Source organism: Halichoeres trimaculatus, unplaced genomic scaffold (genome assembly GCF_033239565.1).
Source record: "Halichoeres trimaculatus isolate MK-OKI-2021-1 unplaced genomic scaffold, fHalTri1.1 fHalTri1_scaffold_2, whole genome shotgun sequence".
NCBI lineage: Eukaryota > Metazoa > Chordata > Actinopteri > Labriformes > Labridae > Halichoeres > Halichoeres trimaculatus.
In genome coordinates, this window is record NW_027437180.1 from 9589523 (window position 1) to 9606780 (window position 17258).

Below are 17258 nucleotides of genomic sequence, written 5' to 3' on the forward strand. Positions count from 1 at the left end.
TTCCCACTCTTTTCTTGTGATATCAGAGAAAAATGAATACCACAGTGAAGTGAGCACTCCACTTTTTCAGTGAAAACCTTGGATAAAACCAGAATGATAGCTTGACAGTTTAAAAGCTCTCAGTGGCTCAAGTGCTTCTCACTGACAAGTACCTTGAGGCGGACTTGCTCATACAGGGTAACGGGCCTGTTGCTGAAGGTGATGGCGTTGCAGAAACTGGCCTGCCTCTTTACGGTTTTCTGGGCCTGGTCCATGACGATCTGGGACCCCTTGGCGTTGGGATGGAACAGAAGCGGACTGATGGGTAGTGCCCCTCCAACGCTGCCGCACTGGATAGGCAGACACCTCTTGGGCTTGTGGTGACATCGGTGTGACGTGGATGGAAACGGGCCACCGAGGGAGTCTGGAGGGAAGAGACGGAGACAAAGGAGATGAGCTTCACGATGACACAGCGTGGGCTTATGAAAAACAGGTTATGTTTGGTGGTCATAATTATTCCCTGATGTTCTTGTTTATAATCTGATGAATCATTTGCATCACAGAAAATAACCTCAGACATTACCACATGATCTAAAATTTCTGAGCTGTTCTATGAGGCTTTGTGGTGATTACATGTGAGCGGTGGAGTAATGAGCTAATCAGCTGTAATCATCCTGGGCTCTGCAGGGTGAACAGCAAACCTCAACACAGGTCATGATTGCTGAGCATGAACAGAGATTATGCACGTACAGAACCGTTCTCCACAAACAGGCCTCTGGGACACTGGTTCCTAACCTTTTTTTCCTAGAAACCCCCCTACTTGTGTGTGAAAAGCAAGCCCGCCCCCCCCATGCATACACACCAAAAGAATTTCTCTTTGGTTTACCCTGTACATGGAAAATTACGTTTTCTTTTTTTCTGTCTTTGAAAAATCATTATAAAAAAATAAAAATAAAAAATTATAAAAAAAAATGCAGGGGCCTTTAAACATTTCTTACAATAAAGCCTTTCTTTTCATGAGATCATTTTTATATCACACCAGATCAAAGCAGAAGTAACTTACAGATACCTCTCAAATTGTTTATTCAAAATCAGAATCAATTTTTATTGCTAAGTACATTCACAGATACAAGGAAATTGACTTGGTGTGATAGTGTTAACATGTAACAAGAAAATAATGAAAATGCAGATAGAATATAGAAAAAGTTAAGATATAAGATATACAATTATGCAAAAGTATATAAAGAAAATCCTAACATAAAAGGTCTCTCTTAGGTCTCTATCGTGTTCTTCTAGTCTATTCAACAGACTAAAAGTTTTGTGTAATCTCTAATTTATGTGTAGAAATGTCATTCTGTCCCTACATCATTACACGTCAACAACTGGCCTATCTTGCCCTGTAGTGCCAGGTGGCACATGGCGTACAGCAGGTCTCTCCAACTCCTACCCTGGAGGGCCGAGACGCTGCAGGGTTTCTTTCCAACCAAAAACTCCACCAGCTGATTTAACCGATTACCTCCTCTTCAAGCAAAGAGCTGGGACTAATCAGTGAAATCAGCTGGTGGAGTTTTTGGTTGGAAAGAAAACCTGCAGCGTCTCGGCCCTCCAGGGTAGGAGTTGGAGAACCCTGGCATACAGCATACAGCACACACGCACATAGTACACAAGTTCAGATGCACACAGACAAGGAACACACTATATGTAGCGGGCAAAGAGTCAGGAAAAATAACGTGAAACCGACACAAGAAGTGCAGAAAATAAACTATGGGTGTAATGACAGTGTACGACCAGCCTGTCCTTAAGGACTTATGCTTATTGTTAAATACAGATCTGGTTACTTACTGATACAGACAAGACAGAAACTGTGGGGGCAGCGTTGCTGTTACTATTTGATATGTAGCTTTAGTGAGACACGAAGAAGAAATAACAAAGGTGGTAATTTCCCAGTGTATTTAACAGCCTCACCAACCACTGCCTCCAATAACACTGCCTCCACTCTATTTTTGTCTTTTATGTCAGAAATACATAAGCAATACTGCCACAGTCGCCATGTTTCTACTTTGGTTTGTTTTTGACTCTGGGCTGCCCCCCCTGGTGGATGTATTGGTTAACGGCAATGACGACATAAAGGGCATACAGAAGTATGTGGGCAGTGATGGTAACTTTGTAAAGAACAAATACATTTTCAAAAAAAAAGCAGTATAAATGGGCCTTTATGCTACCATTTTGACAGTTTCAGAGATTGTAGAGTGTGATGACTATAAATTAGAATTTTGGAATGTGGACAAAAAATATTTCTAAATGGGTCTACACAGACTTTTGTTTACCCCATTAGTTATACTGTCATGATTTTTACCTCCATCACGGAAGGTAGGTTTTTGGGAGCGTTTTATTTGTCTGTGAACAACATAACTCAAAAAGTAACAAACAGGTTTTGATGAAATTTTCAGGAAATGTTCAAAATGGGATAAGGAAGAAGTGATTAAATTCTGGAGCTGGATCCAGGTCTTTGTTTTTTAAAGGATTCTTTATCATTGTGAGATAGGGCCGTTTTCACCATATGTGTATATAACTCCATGATAAATGGTTGGATTGCTTTGCAAAACAATATAAGACAAAGTCATAATTTCTGACGGAAGTAAAAGTACAATCCAGATGCTGGCAATATTCTAGATACTAAGATCTGGAATATGAAATATGTACTGGGTCATCACCATTTTCAACACTGTCAGGAAACAAACTATCGTACAAACCTGCAACAAACATCAAATTCTAGCAGACAGTCTGCTGAAAGGGAGTATAACATTAAAGTAGGACTAAAGTGATGCATCACAATCACAATATGCTTGGTGGAGGTCTGTGCTCTTTGCGTGCTTTTCTAGTTTTTATTTAACATGCACAAATATAATTTTGACAACCTCAAAGCCTTAGATCAGTCAAAGTCCTGTGCACCCTCTGAGCTCTCAGGTGGACCCCAGGTTTGGAGCCACTGTTCTAGAAAGTCTTGTTTCAATTCTTGAATTAAACCTTTCAAAATGTACCACAGCTAACTCCTATCAAGACAAATCTGAAGGCATCACAGGCTCTGACTTTCAATTTTGTTCGACAGCCGCTGTAAAATTGTTAGATAAGTATTCTGAAGCTGAGCTGGAGTGAGTGACTCAAACAGAGAGTCTATCAATATTTCTACATCTGATTCTGCTCAAACGTTATATTTCACCATCATGAGTTGTCAAATGATTTCCAGAAGTTTCAGTATTTGTGTTTCAGAATTCCAACAATTTTGCGGTGAGGAGGTTTAATTTATCTTCTGCTGTGCCCACATTCTCACAGTTTTCTGGTCCAACCTCTGTTCGCGTTATTAGGCCTTATTTTTTTCCTCAGTGCTCTCACCTGCATATTTTGTACTCAGCAGGGTCTAACTTGTGGGCCAAGAGAGCAATGGTGTTGGCAGAGGTAATAGTGATTGTGGGTTGAGAGATAGAGTCCCATTCCCGACTCAATGCTCCCCCAGCTGTGTTGCATTATGGGCAATTCAAGCCTCTGTCAGTGCAGAAATCGGTGTGTCTGCCTCCTCTTTGATAGATTTCTCCCTGTTTGATTTACTGGCAAGAAAGAAACCGCATCTCTTCAGTCCTGAGAGGCTGATACATCAGAGTAAGCATCAGTAAAACCTGTGTTTACGCTGATGTATCAGCAAGTTGATTCTCTCTGCAATCAAACTCCACTTAACTATTCAGGGAACAGCTCAGCTCCAAATGTTTGGCCACCAGTCGTGGGAATATCAACCCAGGAGATCATCAATCATAAATGACAATGAGAATATCTTTCTACTTTAAAGAAATTAGCTTTTATCTAACCTGATAGCAGGTGATCACTCTCAAAAATTGATGATTTGACATTTCAAGAGAAAGTAGTAGTTAATATAAAGTTTATAGAGTGGTGGACTTGCAGTCGATCTTACTCTACAGTTTGACAAACGTACAAATGAAAGCTAACACTGGCAGCAGCAGCAGTTGTCCTGTGCAGTCCTGATAAGACCACATGGCCTTTCCTAATGCTTTATGTTCCCTCTCTCCTTCTTTGTCCTCCTCTCGACGACGGTGTTTATCTCACAACAACCCGTCCAGTTTTCCGCCCTGCAAACGCGTCTACTGTCCAACCTGGCCCCAGCCTCAGAGCATTGTTGAGGCCTTTTGTCTTAAGCAGAGCCACAGGAGAGCCGTTGCTGAGTGTGGCTCACGTGGTCACATGGTCGGGGCAGATTGAGCTGAATGTATTATCAGGCTGTAAAGAGACGCAGCTGCTGCGGAGAGGAACAGGCTATGTGTGAATTCATGTTCCTTAGCAACCCCTCGTATCTAAAGGTCTTGATCGGTGCACTCTTTCACTTCATGAGCATAGGCTGGGATACAGCAGATGCCTTTTGTTTATTCAGACACAACAACGTGTTATTTATAGTCACAGACTCCAGCGTTCTGAGGCTCAGCGTCTGTGTTTTTCCACAGGGTCCATTCAGACAAAGGGGAACAAATAAGTACCTTAACATCTTCTACTCACTTTCTTTAATCCTCACGGATCTTTTCATCCTCTGTTTTACCAAACCTTCACCAACAACACACCTTTAAAGACTCAAAAGCTTTGCAGCTATTTGCAAGTCATTGACTGAGCCTAAGGGGATTAAGCTTATTTGTGGTTTGTAACCCTTTCACCTGTCCTGTTACCTGGTGTACGGAAGGAGGGAGAGTTCAGCTTCTACTGTGTGTTTCATTTAAAGCAGGGATCTCAAACTCGTGCCATGGAGGGCCAAGAGGCTGCAGGTTTTCTTTCCAACCAATAACTCCACCAGCTGATTTCACTGATTACCTCACCTTCAAGTAGAGAGCAAGGACTAATCAGTGAAATCAGCTGGTGGAGTTATTGGTTGGAAAGAAAACCTGCAGCCTCTTGGCCCTCAATGACACGAGTTTGAGATCCCTGATTTAAAGCATCATTTTCCCAGAGCAGTCACTGATGCATTAATTAATAAATTTGACTAATTCATTAAATGAATAAATAACAACAACCATTAGGACGGGGGGCCAAGTACTCGGGGAATTGGGTTTAGGGCCAATATCAGCCTTATTTAAGGTGTTGGTACTTGGGAACCAGCAGCTGAAACTCAAGGCAAAAATTATCTCAAGTCGAGTAAGTCCTCCTCACTAATAGTTTGGCCCTTCATTGCTGCAGTTTAACACCATGGCAACAGGCGTCAGGTCCTGTTCAGACAACATGAATGAACCAGGGAGAGTTAAAGTGCTTGATTTTGCACTTCAGTTTATTTTTAAAAAATACTAAAGCATGGAAAGTTCTTAGTTTTATTTTGTACTTTTGTTAATTAATTAAAAACAAAACAGGAACTCAGAGAGAATTGCTTGTGTTTTATCATGGACCTAATGGCAGACTGACTGCTGTCTTTGTTCAAAATGAACTGTCACTGTTAATTGAAATTTTCCGCATTAAAAGTACTTGTGGTATCGGTATTTGGTATTGGAGAGTACTCAAAAGGGAGTACTCAAACTGGTATCAGCCTAAAAAAAAAGTGAAATTAAACATTCCCTATAATAATAATAATAATAATAATAATAATAATAATAATAATAATAATAATAATAATAATAATAATAATAATTATAATAATTATAATAATAAAGTACCTGTTCACTCCATTCATGTGCCGAAAAGTTTGGCAGAAGGTTGCCAGCAAACACAGTAATCGAAACACCAGTTGTCTTCATCTTTACCACAAAATCTTTAATCTCAGTCTGGGAACGTGAGAGAACCTCGAGTACTAAAAATTTCTTCTGAGCGTTTTAACAAATGACATTTTTTTTTTAATTCAAAAAGAACAACACCTAAAAAAAAAAAAAGGGTAACAAGACAGGCTACTAATATAAAATCTATCTTTAATGTAAGACCTCGCCTGGCTATATCTGCTATTATTTGTTAATGTGATCTAAAAGTAGAAAGCAATAACAGAATAAGCAGTTTCAAAGTATTCATCCGTAAAATGTGTTTGTTTTTTTTATTTATTTGAGGGCTCAACAAGCAACAGACTCTTTTAAGAAGGGCCTAAAAACCTATCTTTTTAAAAAAGCTTTCCCTGACGGCATTTAACCGGTTTGTAATCTTGTTTTGTTTTTAACCTTATTTTACTGTTGCACTTTGAGATCACTTTGATGAAAAGTGCTTTACAAATATTTTATTATTATTATTATTATTATTATTATTCATAAAAAAAAAATCCACCTTTCCTATCATTTTCCAAACATCTGTTAACTCAGAAGTGGCTCCACGCTAACATTAGCTGTAATCTGATGTAGTCTGATGGTATTCTCTCTTCACTATCTCTGTGGCTGCTTGTCAATCATACAGCTGAGAAAAGGACTACAATATGATGGATGATCAAGGTTTTATAGGGATGCACCAATCCAGTTCAGGTTTTAGTGATTAGTCCGAACAGACTCAAACAGTAAGACTTGATGCAGGTGACAGTGGGACGATCCACCAGATTTATCTATTCAGTTCTTGTTTCCTTACCTCCATGCATAACCACACTTGCCTGCATGCAAAAAGTATTCAGGATGAGGTTTGTTCACTTCACATGCAAATATGTGTTCTGAGTAAAAAAGTCAATAAAGAAGAAGTATTTTATTCTTTTGATGTTGTCTTTCTGCGTTCCCAGGTCATAGTATGAAGCTTGTGGTAATGCAGTATATGATAATGTGCTGAGGATGGAGATAAAAGTTATCCATTTTAAAGTGACACTGCACAGAAGGATAACTTATAAGCCTTCATAGCAGGATACTTTTTTCTACTCACAGTCCCTGCAGCAAAACTCTAACACCATCACTACCCTATATTTTGTTTGCCTGGGGGCTATAGTCTGTCTGAAAGAGGCCTGAGAGTATGTGACAGCAAAAATATCAGTTCTTTTTTTGTGTTTATCCTGTGATGATCTGAGAAAATGGCCCTTTTATGGCTGTGAAAGCTTTTCATTTCCAGTTTGCAGTGCCACTGTTTAGGGTTCAGCGTATCCCTCTTATCCACCGCTGAAGTTTTAAGTTGTCGAGTGGCTCAAAGCAGCCTCGAGCCGCACGTCTGCTCTCAGGCCTCCAATTACCGCTGCAACACAAATCCTTGAGTATGCTTATGTCCCCGGTGCCAGAGATGTGACCCCTTGATGTAAAAGGCTTGGAAATGGCTCCTCTTTAACATCATTCTGTCAGGGGCCTCTTGAAAAAAAAACAGCTTTATGCATTTGTTGTTAGGAGGACAGCAGTTTTAACAGCCTCACAGGAGCCGTTTTACCAAAGGTCGAGGATGTCACATTATAATCACACAGGGTAAAAAGCTTGTACTCATCTGCCCCAGAGCGTAGAGGTCTTTATCCTTCTAATAACAACACCCAAACACACAACAGCTTCAATCTCTCATCACAATACACAGGCCTGTGTGCAGCCAAAACCTGTCATACTCCACTGAGCATCGCTGTCGGGCAGCAAGCTAATCTCTCACCGGTTTATTCAGCTGACAATGTTGAGTGAGAGCTGAGCGGCGTGTTTGTGTGTGTCTCTGTGTGTGTGTTTTATCAAGAGTTGTATAGCCATTACTCACCCGCCATCAGCTAAGTGGTTTACCATGCAAAGAGGATTTAAAGGTGGGAGAAAACTATTCCAATATTTACCGAGTATCAGGTAAACAAATGACTTCCTGGGCGCTCAGAACAAAACTGAAAGCTTTCCTCCAAATAAAACGTGCTAATTCGATAACAGTTAAGCCGTGTTATGTGAAATTAGGTCGATTATTGTTGGCAAATATCTAATGCTTGTGTGCAGAAAGGTCTGGAATTGATTGCACCAGCATGTACTGGGTTTATTGATTTGCTAATAAATAAATACAAAGTTACAAATTACACAGCAAAAAACTGAAATCTAAGCAAGTGTTTATGTATTTTCAGACTTAATATGAGCCACATTCACCCAGCCAGTCCAGAGAAATGTGGTAAGACACGGGGTAAGACAAAAGTTTCTTGTATTAAGACATCAATTCTATTTTTAAGAAACTTGACCAGCATATTTTTCCTACCTGGCAGATATTTTTACATGTTACAAACAATCAAAACCTTATTTTTCTTTTTACATTAATATAAAGATAATATAATGTCAAATTAGGCATCTTTCTGGACCTATCTGTTGAATGTGCCTACAATCAAGTATCATAAGACAATTAACTAAAACAAGACAAAAACACTTGCTTAGATTTCTTTTTTCTTCTTCTTTTTTTTTTTTTTCTTTGCAGTGTAGGGTATCACAAATGCCACAACTCTCCTAGCAGGACCAAAGTAGAGAAGGGACTGTGAAAAAATCCAGATTGTTCTGTTAATTGATCTTCTGGGAGACTCTAAACTCTCCTGTCCTGTAGGTTCCAGCTGCCTCCCACTGCTGCTGCTAGACTCCAGCTGCGACAGCTACGTACAGTCTCGCCATCATCATCATCGCTACAACACAGAACAACAAACTCTGTCCATCTCTCTCCCACCCCTGCCTTTATAACTTGCAAAAAGCTGCAGAGCACTCTTCTGTAAAGCTTCTTGTGATAACATTTGGCGGAATTTGGCGCAAGCATGTCACAACTTTGCAGCTGGAGAAAGCTGCATATTGGTCCCACATTTTAAGTTCCAGTATCCGTGTTTCAAATGGTAAACCTATACTACTTTACATGACACTGTCTGCCCCCTATCCAAGTGAAGCTCAGAGTTTTAACTGTATGTGGAGAATGTGGCTATTTTGTATACTGGCATATCTTAGCAGTCCCGGACGAGCCCCCAGTTTGTCATAGCCTGGCTCATGGTCATGACAAATAGGCAACAAGTACTCAAGTTAATGGGGAAAAGATGATAGTTTCTTGTCCAACACAATAACAACAAATAAGAAATGAATTTTAACAGATGAAACACGGACAATAGGTGATGCTGCTGAATCCTACGCCCTGATGGAGTGAGAAAGAGAGACCATGCCTCTCCAGGGCTGGGCTTTTCCCCCAAAGCACCAAAGCCAGGTGCTCAAATCAGCATCTCTAATCAGAACAAGACAAACTGGAGGTTAAATAACCATAAGAAAACAGGCAGAGGCCGTCACATACCACACTTTGTCTGTGGTGTATTCTTTGTCCCAGGTACGCTGGAGCAAAGCTAGATAACCATTTGCTGAGACCATTGACCCAAATCTCCACCATGTAACCATCCTGCCTAATTTTAGACATGACGAGTCTGTAACATTCAGTCACAACAGCGGCAGATTTTATGAAGCACAGGTAGCCCACGTACCAGCCCACGCCCTGCACTTGTTGCTATCTAAAGCCCAGCTTAGCACTCATCCTCTGAGACTTTGGTGAAAACAGACACACACACACACACACACACACACACACACACACACACACACACACACACACACACACACACACACACACACACACACACACACACACACACACACACACACACACACGCACAGGGTCTTTGTGTATGCATTTGCAATCATGCAGAGTAGCTTCTGCTGTTACATAAAATAACCAAAGTGGGATCTATCACTGTGAACAGATGGAGCCATTAGTGTAAATTGTTGGTAATGTACTGCTGGGCTTCAGATAAATCACCAAAACAAGTTGTTGAGAAAACTTATTTTTGCCGTGTTTTTACATCATGTCTTCTTGTTAATTGCGCCTCTTATCAAAGAGTAATCAGCACCTTCTCAGGAGGGACATCAAAGCATGAGTTTCCTCTCTAACAAAGGTTTCCAGTGTGAAACGTTCCCCTCGCTGCTTAACTTCTTTATTATGACAGTGCCATTTACCACAGCGCCAACGAGCCTGGAGGGCAATGACAAACAACATCTTAATGATGTTTACATAGCGCTGTCTGGATGGTGTATTCAATCCCACTGACTCATGACAAAATGGCATCGTAGCCTGATGTAACGCCAACTGTGAAATGAATCACGCAATAATAGCTACGATTAATCACAAACGCATTATCATATAAGCTGAGATGCTTAAAAATACAGCGCAGGGAGGATGACTTTGTGCGCTCGCAGGCGCTCAGAGATTCACGGCAGATGACATTTTATCTTCTCCAAAGGTCTTTTGCATGTGCCTTTGTGCATGAGTGGCAGATGACACACACACACACACGCAGAGCGAGTGTGTGAAACTTGATCAGCTATGTGTCTCAGTGACAGAAAGGTGACCGTAGTGACAGTGACAGTAACTGAAGCTGTGGCTGCTACGCTACCTGCCGACACTCATTACGGGCTCATCACTCATTGTGTTGGTGGCAACCAAAGGGCTGGACCTGCTGCCAGGCAACGCTGTGACACAACTATTAGTTCAGTCCTGATGCACTCCTACCCACTGTGATGTGTTCCTCCTGGGTGGAGACTTGTCATGGAGACATTAGTCTGAGGAACACCAGGGTAGGGCTTGGTGATATGAGAAAAAGTCCTATAATGATCTTTTTTTTTCAAACCAGTTATTTATCACGATATAAATCAATGTATTTTGTCAAGCTTAAATGCTCCGTCACTCATAGGTGAGTTGTGAAGATTCCAGAAGGTTGCTTTTTTTTTGTCAGAGGTTGAACTTGACCAATGTACTGAAGAATATTATATAACTACTTAATATAAATTAAACTGGTCCATCTACTTTACTTTTGTTATGAGTGAGCATGTTGCAGGTGATCTACTAAGTCTAAGGACGCGGTCACATGATGATGATGATCACCGTAAACTCAGCTGTGGAGGTGGAGAAATCAGACGCATGTGCCACAGCCTACTGCACAGGAGGTGAGAGCTGGGTTCGATGTGGTGCATGCCCTCTGGCAGGCCATCGATGTGCACACAAAGCAGCTGTTCAGTGTTGCGTCTGGGCTTACAGTGATAATAAACGCCCTGGCAAACAGTCAAAGATCTTTCAGTGGCAGTGGTCCTTCAACTGAGCTGCTGGCGGATCAAGAGGGAGGTTCATCTCCTGTGCTCTCCGGAGAGCACAGGGGATGAACAGTCATTACGCACGGATGGAGACCAGCGTAGCCAGGGAAAATGGCGTTGCTGGATAAACAATATGTCGCCACTATTTTTGTTTCTGACAGTCCAACTGTGTTTATACACCCAAAGAAGATTCTCTCCCTTGTTTTTCGTTGCACCTCCATGCCACAATGACCGCAGCAGTTTGTGTGCAACACTGTGCCAGTTTGCACCTGTCTTCCAAACGTGCTAATCATAGTCGAAAATACAGAGTCCGCTTACAATTTCAGGTTTGATAAGTCACCCTGCAAGCGCAAAATGATTGCATCTGCATCTCATCCCCCCAGAAATGATTGGCTAATTGTATATCTGTTAAAACATACACAAATGTTTTGACAGACTATGAATGAATGATTTCTATCCAAATTCTATTGCCTATGTGCCATATTTCTATCAAGGAAAAGTTATTTTGTGACATATATCTTTATTGTTTTATAGCCCAGACCTACATCAGGGGAACTTTTAAACCTACCTCACATCAGCTGCTATTTGTTGGTTTATTGTTTTGGTCTTTGGTGTTGTGATAGCAGATAAATGAGACTGAGCTGCGTCTTTTTTTCCTTCCATTCATTCTTTCATCGAAACTTTGCTCTGATCTCTGTCTGTTGTCCAGAAGCAGATCCAATTTTCAAAGGGATTTTCACTGCTGCCTCCTTGTACTGACTAGAATGATAAAAAATAATAATCCCTGTCGACTCATAGAAATTCAAGTCAAGCATTTCTCAGACTGCGCAACCCCAACCTGCTCTTCCTTTCTGGTGAACACTGCACCGAGTTTAGACAGGTACAAAGACTGTCTGTCAACAGAAGCGCCTTTTACCTCAAAGCATCGAATCAATGGATTCTGCCACATTTGCAGTATCATTTCACTTGAAAGTAAAGCTCGGGGTACCTGCAGCCCTGCAAAGTTCAACACAAAAGATACAACCTGATTCAATACAATCTGTACGGGTTGAGAGCAAAGCTGTATTGCTGATGCTTTTCTTGCACAATGATTGCCAATTTCCATGCAGAACCCTGCTATACATTTCATGGATGTGGCTGGCTTTGCATCATTTGGAAGGCAGGGAACTGCCTTGTGCTTCATAAAGAAACTACAGGGTAATAATAGAAAACTATAAATAAACTTGATTGTAGATTGCAGCCGTGAGCTTGAATAATGATAAAATATTGCATTTGTTGTTTTGTTGCCTCTTTGCCTTTGTTGAATGGCTGGAAAGAAAGAGGAAGCGTGGGGATTAGGGGAGAGTATTGGAAGGAACCTCAAAATATACCACAATATCACAATATTGTTATATTCTGAAAACAGCTTTTGTGTTTCATTGTTTGGAATAATGAAAGTCAAATGCTGTGTTTCATACAAACAATTAACTTGAAAGCAAAGTGCGTAAAGGTTGTCACTCCAACTACTGTGATATTAAACTAATGTTGCAAAAAATGATTGGCTGAAAGCATGGTCAGTTGGTGATACTGATAAATGTCACATAATGTAACCAGTGTTACTCTTAAAAATCTAATATTACACAAAATGCAAGTATGATTATCATTTTATCAGTCTTGTACATTGAATAAAAATAAACTTAAAATGATTTTAAACTAACTGACCCAAGAACAGAGAGAAAAAAAAAAAGATGTTTATGGCATCAAAACCCACGTCACCAAGTTTAGGAATAAAATATTTTGAATACACTTGGAGATTGTATTTATTATAAGCTTTATGGGCAACACACTGTAAAGTAGCTCTTCAGCGCCATCTACCCCAGTGGAGGTGCAGAAGACATATTGTACTTCCAGCTCACCTAAAATATGAATTTTATCTGAACAAAATTGATCAATATGAAGAGTTGTAATATTGATATTTTATTACAGGTCAAAGTATCATGACATATTGGCATATTGATATTGTTTCACACTTCTGATGGGAATATGGCAAAGGACCAAGAGCAAGATACCAAAGCTTGGGCCTGCTGCTGCAAAGGCTCAACAGACGGGCATTTTATCAAATCAGCTACCTGCTGCCCATTTCATTTATTGGCATTCAGCACAAATGCTTTGCTATACTGCTCAGCCTTTTATTTTCCAATATAACAAAAAGGAGTTAAACAAAATAGCTCTAGTGTTAGGAAAAAAAAAGGTGTCTATAAAACAGAGACCTTTCCTTAAAGCAAAACCATATTTGAAAATAGGACTAAGAGCAGCAAAGATGATGAGGCTTTTGATGACTTCTTCACTCGCTGTCTGCTTTTTTTCTGCAGACAAATCAACCAGAGTGACACTCTTCTTTTAATAATGCACACAGAGATGACCTGGCAGTGAAAGGTGAGACAGCGGAGATGATGAAGCCTGCCTGACATCATCTTCTAGTCTTCCTGCTGTTACCGCATTCTCTCCGCGGACAGCATTACACAACAGTGATCAATAAGTAATAACGTTGTATACAGCACGCAAACAATGGAGCAGAATGCGGCCCGGTGAGGTCTGCCAGAGAAAGAAAGCAGGCTGAGGAGGGGCGTAATTATATGCAGTGTGTATCGACTGAATGCAGGCAAGATGCTATTCAGCGCTGGCTGCAAGTCATTATGTGGGCGCTGCCTTGAAGGTGACCTGTCAGGGGGATGAGGAGAAGGCTGACTGCACAAACACACACACAAACACACACGGAAACACACACACACAGTTACAAGACAAATAGGCAGGGTTAGGTGCACACGTGTGTGAATTTAAGGGGATTTTCTTGCCTCGTGGGTTGGTGCAGGTGACAGATTGTTGCCCCAGAATGTCGCCTGAAGTCAGGGGTTGTAAGAATTTATGGGTGTCAGTGACACACTCTCTTAACAATGCCACCTGACCCTGCGACATGTGTTTCTGTCACTCCTCAGAAACTGCCCAGGCCGCATTAAAGCTAGACTTCCTTGCTCACAGACGGAAAAAACAGGCGAAATGGAGATATTTGTACCATCTGATCAGATCTCATTCCTTAACGTTAAGAAACTAATTTTTTAAACACCTCTCCTCAGCTAAATGCAGCTCATATCGAACCGAGCCAGACGCTCCACGGAGCGAGCCTGTGCTGCCTCAGACACTGGCCCACTTTCAGTCAATCAGGAGCACAGAAGTGGAGCTCCCACACACTCGGCAGACTCAATTATGTAACCAACTCAGCAAACAGGGCCTGGATGTGCTCTGCTGCTTCACACCTGTGAACAACAGCCTGCAGAGGTGCAAATGTAGAAGGCATAATGTGTTCCTCAGTAAGTCACACCTTCCTCAAACCCAGAGAGAATTCCTCGGCTCCAGCAAGTCGACATGTAGACTGAACACAGGAGCAGGACAGTGACACCTCAGTGGATATAGATTTGGATGAGGGATGTGTGTTTATCACACGCTGCATTAACAAAGCACGAGTCAGGAGAAGAAAGCCACTTTGAAATCTGCTTTTCTTCAAATTTTGTTTTTTCTTTGTGCTCCAAACAGAAGCAGCAGAGGAATTTAAACTATGCTTTCTATCAATGGCTGCAAGTCACCATAGCAACACTGATTTTAAATTTAGCCCCCATTTACTTGTAAACTAAATAAATGAGAGTAAGCAGTGATTTCCACAAAGCTTTGTTCACCACTTGATTCTTTTCAGTCTCACTTCAGTCAGAAGCCTTTAATAACTGCAGCCGGGAGCCATGACACGGAAATTACTTTTTAAAAATATTTCTATGAATGGAGCTCTGAAAGGTATCAATGAAATACTGTTCTTATTTTACACTCCTAAATGACCTTCTTCTCCAAAGTGTAAAAGATATTCTTTGGTCACGATGTTCTTTCTTTTCATACTGAACAATCCCCTCTAAAGGTACAACATCTGTTAGTCCTTGTTTTGCTCCTGATCATTTTTACGACACATTATTGTACAACACACAGCTCTGATCCCTTTAATGTGTCGAGTTACTGATTTCTTTCATGTTCGGTAAAGCAATAAACAGGATTGTGAACAGAAAGCCTGTTATTTCAGCAAAATATGCTGCAACAATAACCAGCTTACAGTGTATTTCTCTCCAAGGATTTTAAAATTGGCCAATTATTTTGAGGCAGTTTTATCGTTCTGGAAATTCAAAGCAAACCATCAGATAAAATACAAAATGAAAACTGTCCAAAAAGGACATTATTTGACCAAAAGGATCCCAGAAAACAAAAAAAAGTCCATGAAAGGATAAATAGAGGACTATTCACCAGCCCATGTTGGGACATTTAGGCCTTTCACTGCAGGATAAAACATTAAAGCCCTAGTGACGACTTCCCGTTTGGCATTCATTGCTGTGACACCTTTGACCAGAATCTGTAGAGTTTTTCAGGCTAAAGACTCAAGCTCCCATGGGTCATCACCTACTGATATAAAGACATGACTTTGTTCTGGAGGCAAATGAATGGGGAGCAGATCATTTTGATGAAGTGATGAGGTAAAGCATTCACCTAGCAGCAGTTATTCTGCAGTGGTCTGTTCAAACTTGAGAGTCTATCAATAAAATGAAGAGTGAGGTTATGTTAATTCTGATTGGTAGATGACTGGCAGGCCATAACCAGGATTCAGTAACGTTACACATTACCGACAGGTCTCAGAGCACAGGGCTATTAGTAACACTAAAGAAATAGTCTACTCACTTTAGCCCTGTTTACACCAATTGGTTCGGTTTAGATTAGTACAGTTTGGTATCATGCCCCCTTATGGTAGGTGGCACGTAAGCCGGAAGACCATAGTCGCCTCAGTTTAATAATAGTGTGACACCATAGCAACGCGACACAGTGTACCCCACTAACGAATCCAATGAAGAAGAAAAACTCAACAAAGTAAACAAAGAGCAACTATGGGAGACATCCAGCAGTTTGCCTACTATGTGATTTCCAACTGGTTAAATGTAGTAAATGATGATTCTCTCAATGTTGTAGCTTCACCTTCTGGGGGTCTAATCTGGCACCCTTATGGAAGGGCCCAAAAAGTGGGACTGCTCGTCTTGGTTATCTGGGGATCTGTCCCAGGATTAGTCTGTGGAAATGGGGTAAAATGCGTGAGATGAACTGCTTTGTGGAAGCGGGGCTTTTTTTTGACACTAGACTACAAACAGAGTTTACAAAGTTTGATTGTTGTCACACTTCAAACAATAGTGCAACAAAACTTCAAATAAATACTCTGCTTTGCATCCTGGGAAAACTTGTCTTGAATAAAGAAAAGTGGTGTTAAAAAGGAATCACTCTCCATTATTAGCTTTAAAACAATCACATGTCTTGATAAGAGTCATGTCCTCATGCCTTGGGGTGGGCAATATAGCCTCAAAATTATATCACAATATTTTAAAGAAATTTGCAATAACAATATTTATGACAATATGGGGGAGAAAAACGAACAACTTATTATTAGTGGTTGCTGCTTCCCCATATCAGCATTTTTATTGCACACACAGTGAGGAAGCCACTTTTCCAATCATTTACCACTACTACACATGCTTGAAATGTAAACATAGTAAGTAGGTCAAATCCAGAGGAAATTTGACGTTTTGGAGGAGGAAACGTTAATCTTGCAGGTGAAAAACTTCATAATTCTATATGACACAACACTTTCTTTTCACTTTTCTTTTCTACGGACACCAACAGAAAAGAGAAGGCATGGACTGAAGGAGCTGAAGTTTTGAGCTGATGAGCTTAACATACTAATTAATGACCATGACAGTACCTTGTCATGGGGAGTAATCTTGCAGGAACATGTGGTTCTCCTGTGATCTTGGGTGTTCAGCTGCTTTGGGCGCAACCCTGCGCTGTGCTGCACGGCGCATCCAGTATTATTTGGCACGCGCCAGGAATCAGCAGAACCATTAATTTAGGGGTAATGCTGATGTAGGGTTTGGACGTTCAGCTCAACGACATCTGTCGTAGGCCATGTCCAAATGTAGCCTGGTACTTTCAAAAACGAATATCCCCCCCTTATTCGCTTTTAAAAATACTGTCATCCACAGGTAGCAGGTAAATTTGCCGGTGCGTGCAACTCGAGGCATGCCAAACCCATAATGGGCAGTGTTTTCCAGGCATAAAACCTGTGCCAACCAATCAGAATGAGCCCCGTTTGAGAACCAAAAAATATTTTTTACTGGCGTCCACACAAAACTATGAAACTGG

At 40.8% G+C, this 17258-nt stretch overlaps 1 protein-coding gene across 3 annotated transcripts in view; it reads right to left on the reverse strand.

The window, feature by feature from the left end:
- The window catches only part of neurl1aa (neuralized E3 ubiquitin protein ligase 1Aa), a 78401-nt gene that overhangs the window by 58284 nt on the left and 2859 nt on the right, over nucleotides 1-17258 (reverse strand). For all 3 annotated transcript variants that reach the window (XM_074662111.1, XM_074662100.1, XM_074662090.1), the window contains exon 2: nucleotides 153-403. In XM_074662111.1, the coding sequence (XP_074518212.1) occupies nucleotides 153-254 (102 nt within the window). In that variant the 5' untranslated portion in view covers nucleotides 255-403. The remainder of the gene's footprint in view (nucleotides 1-152; nucleotides 404-17258) is intronic.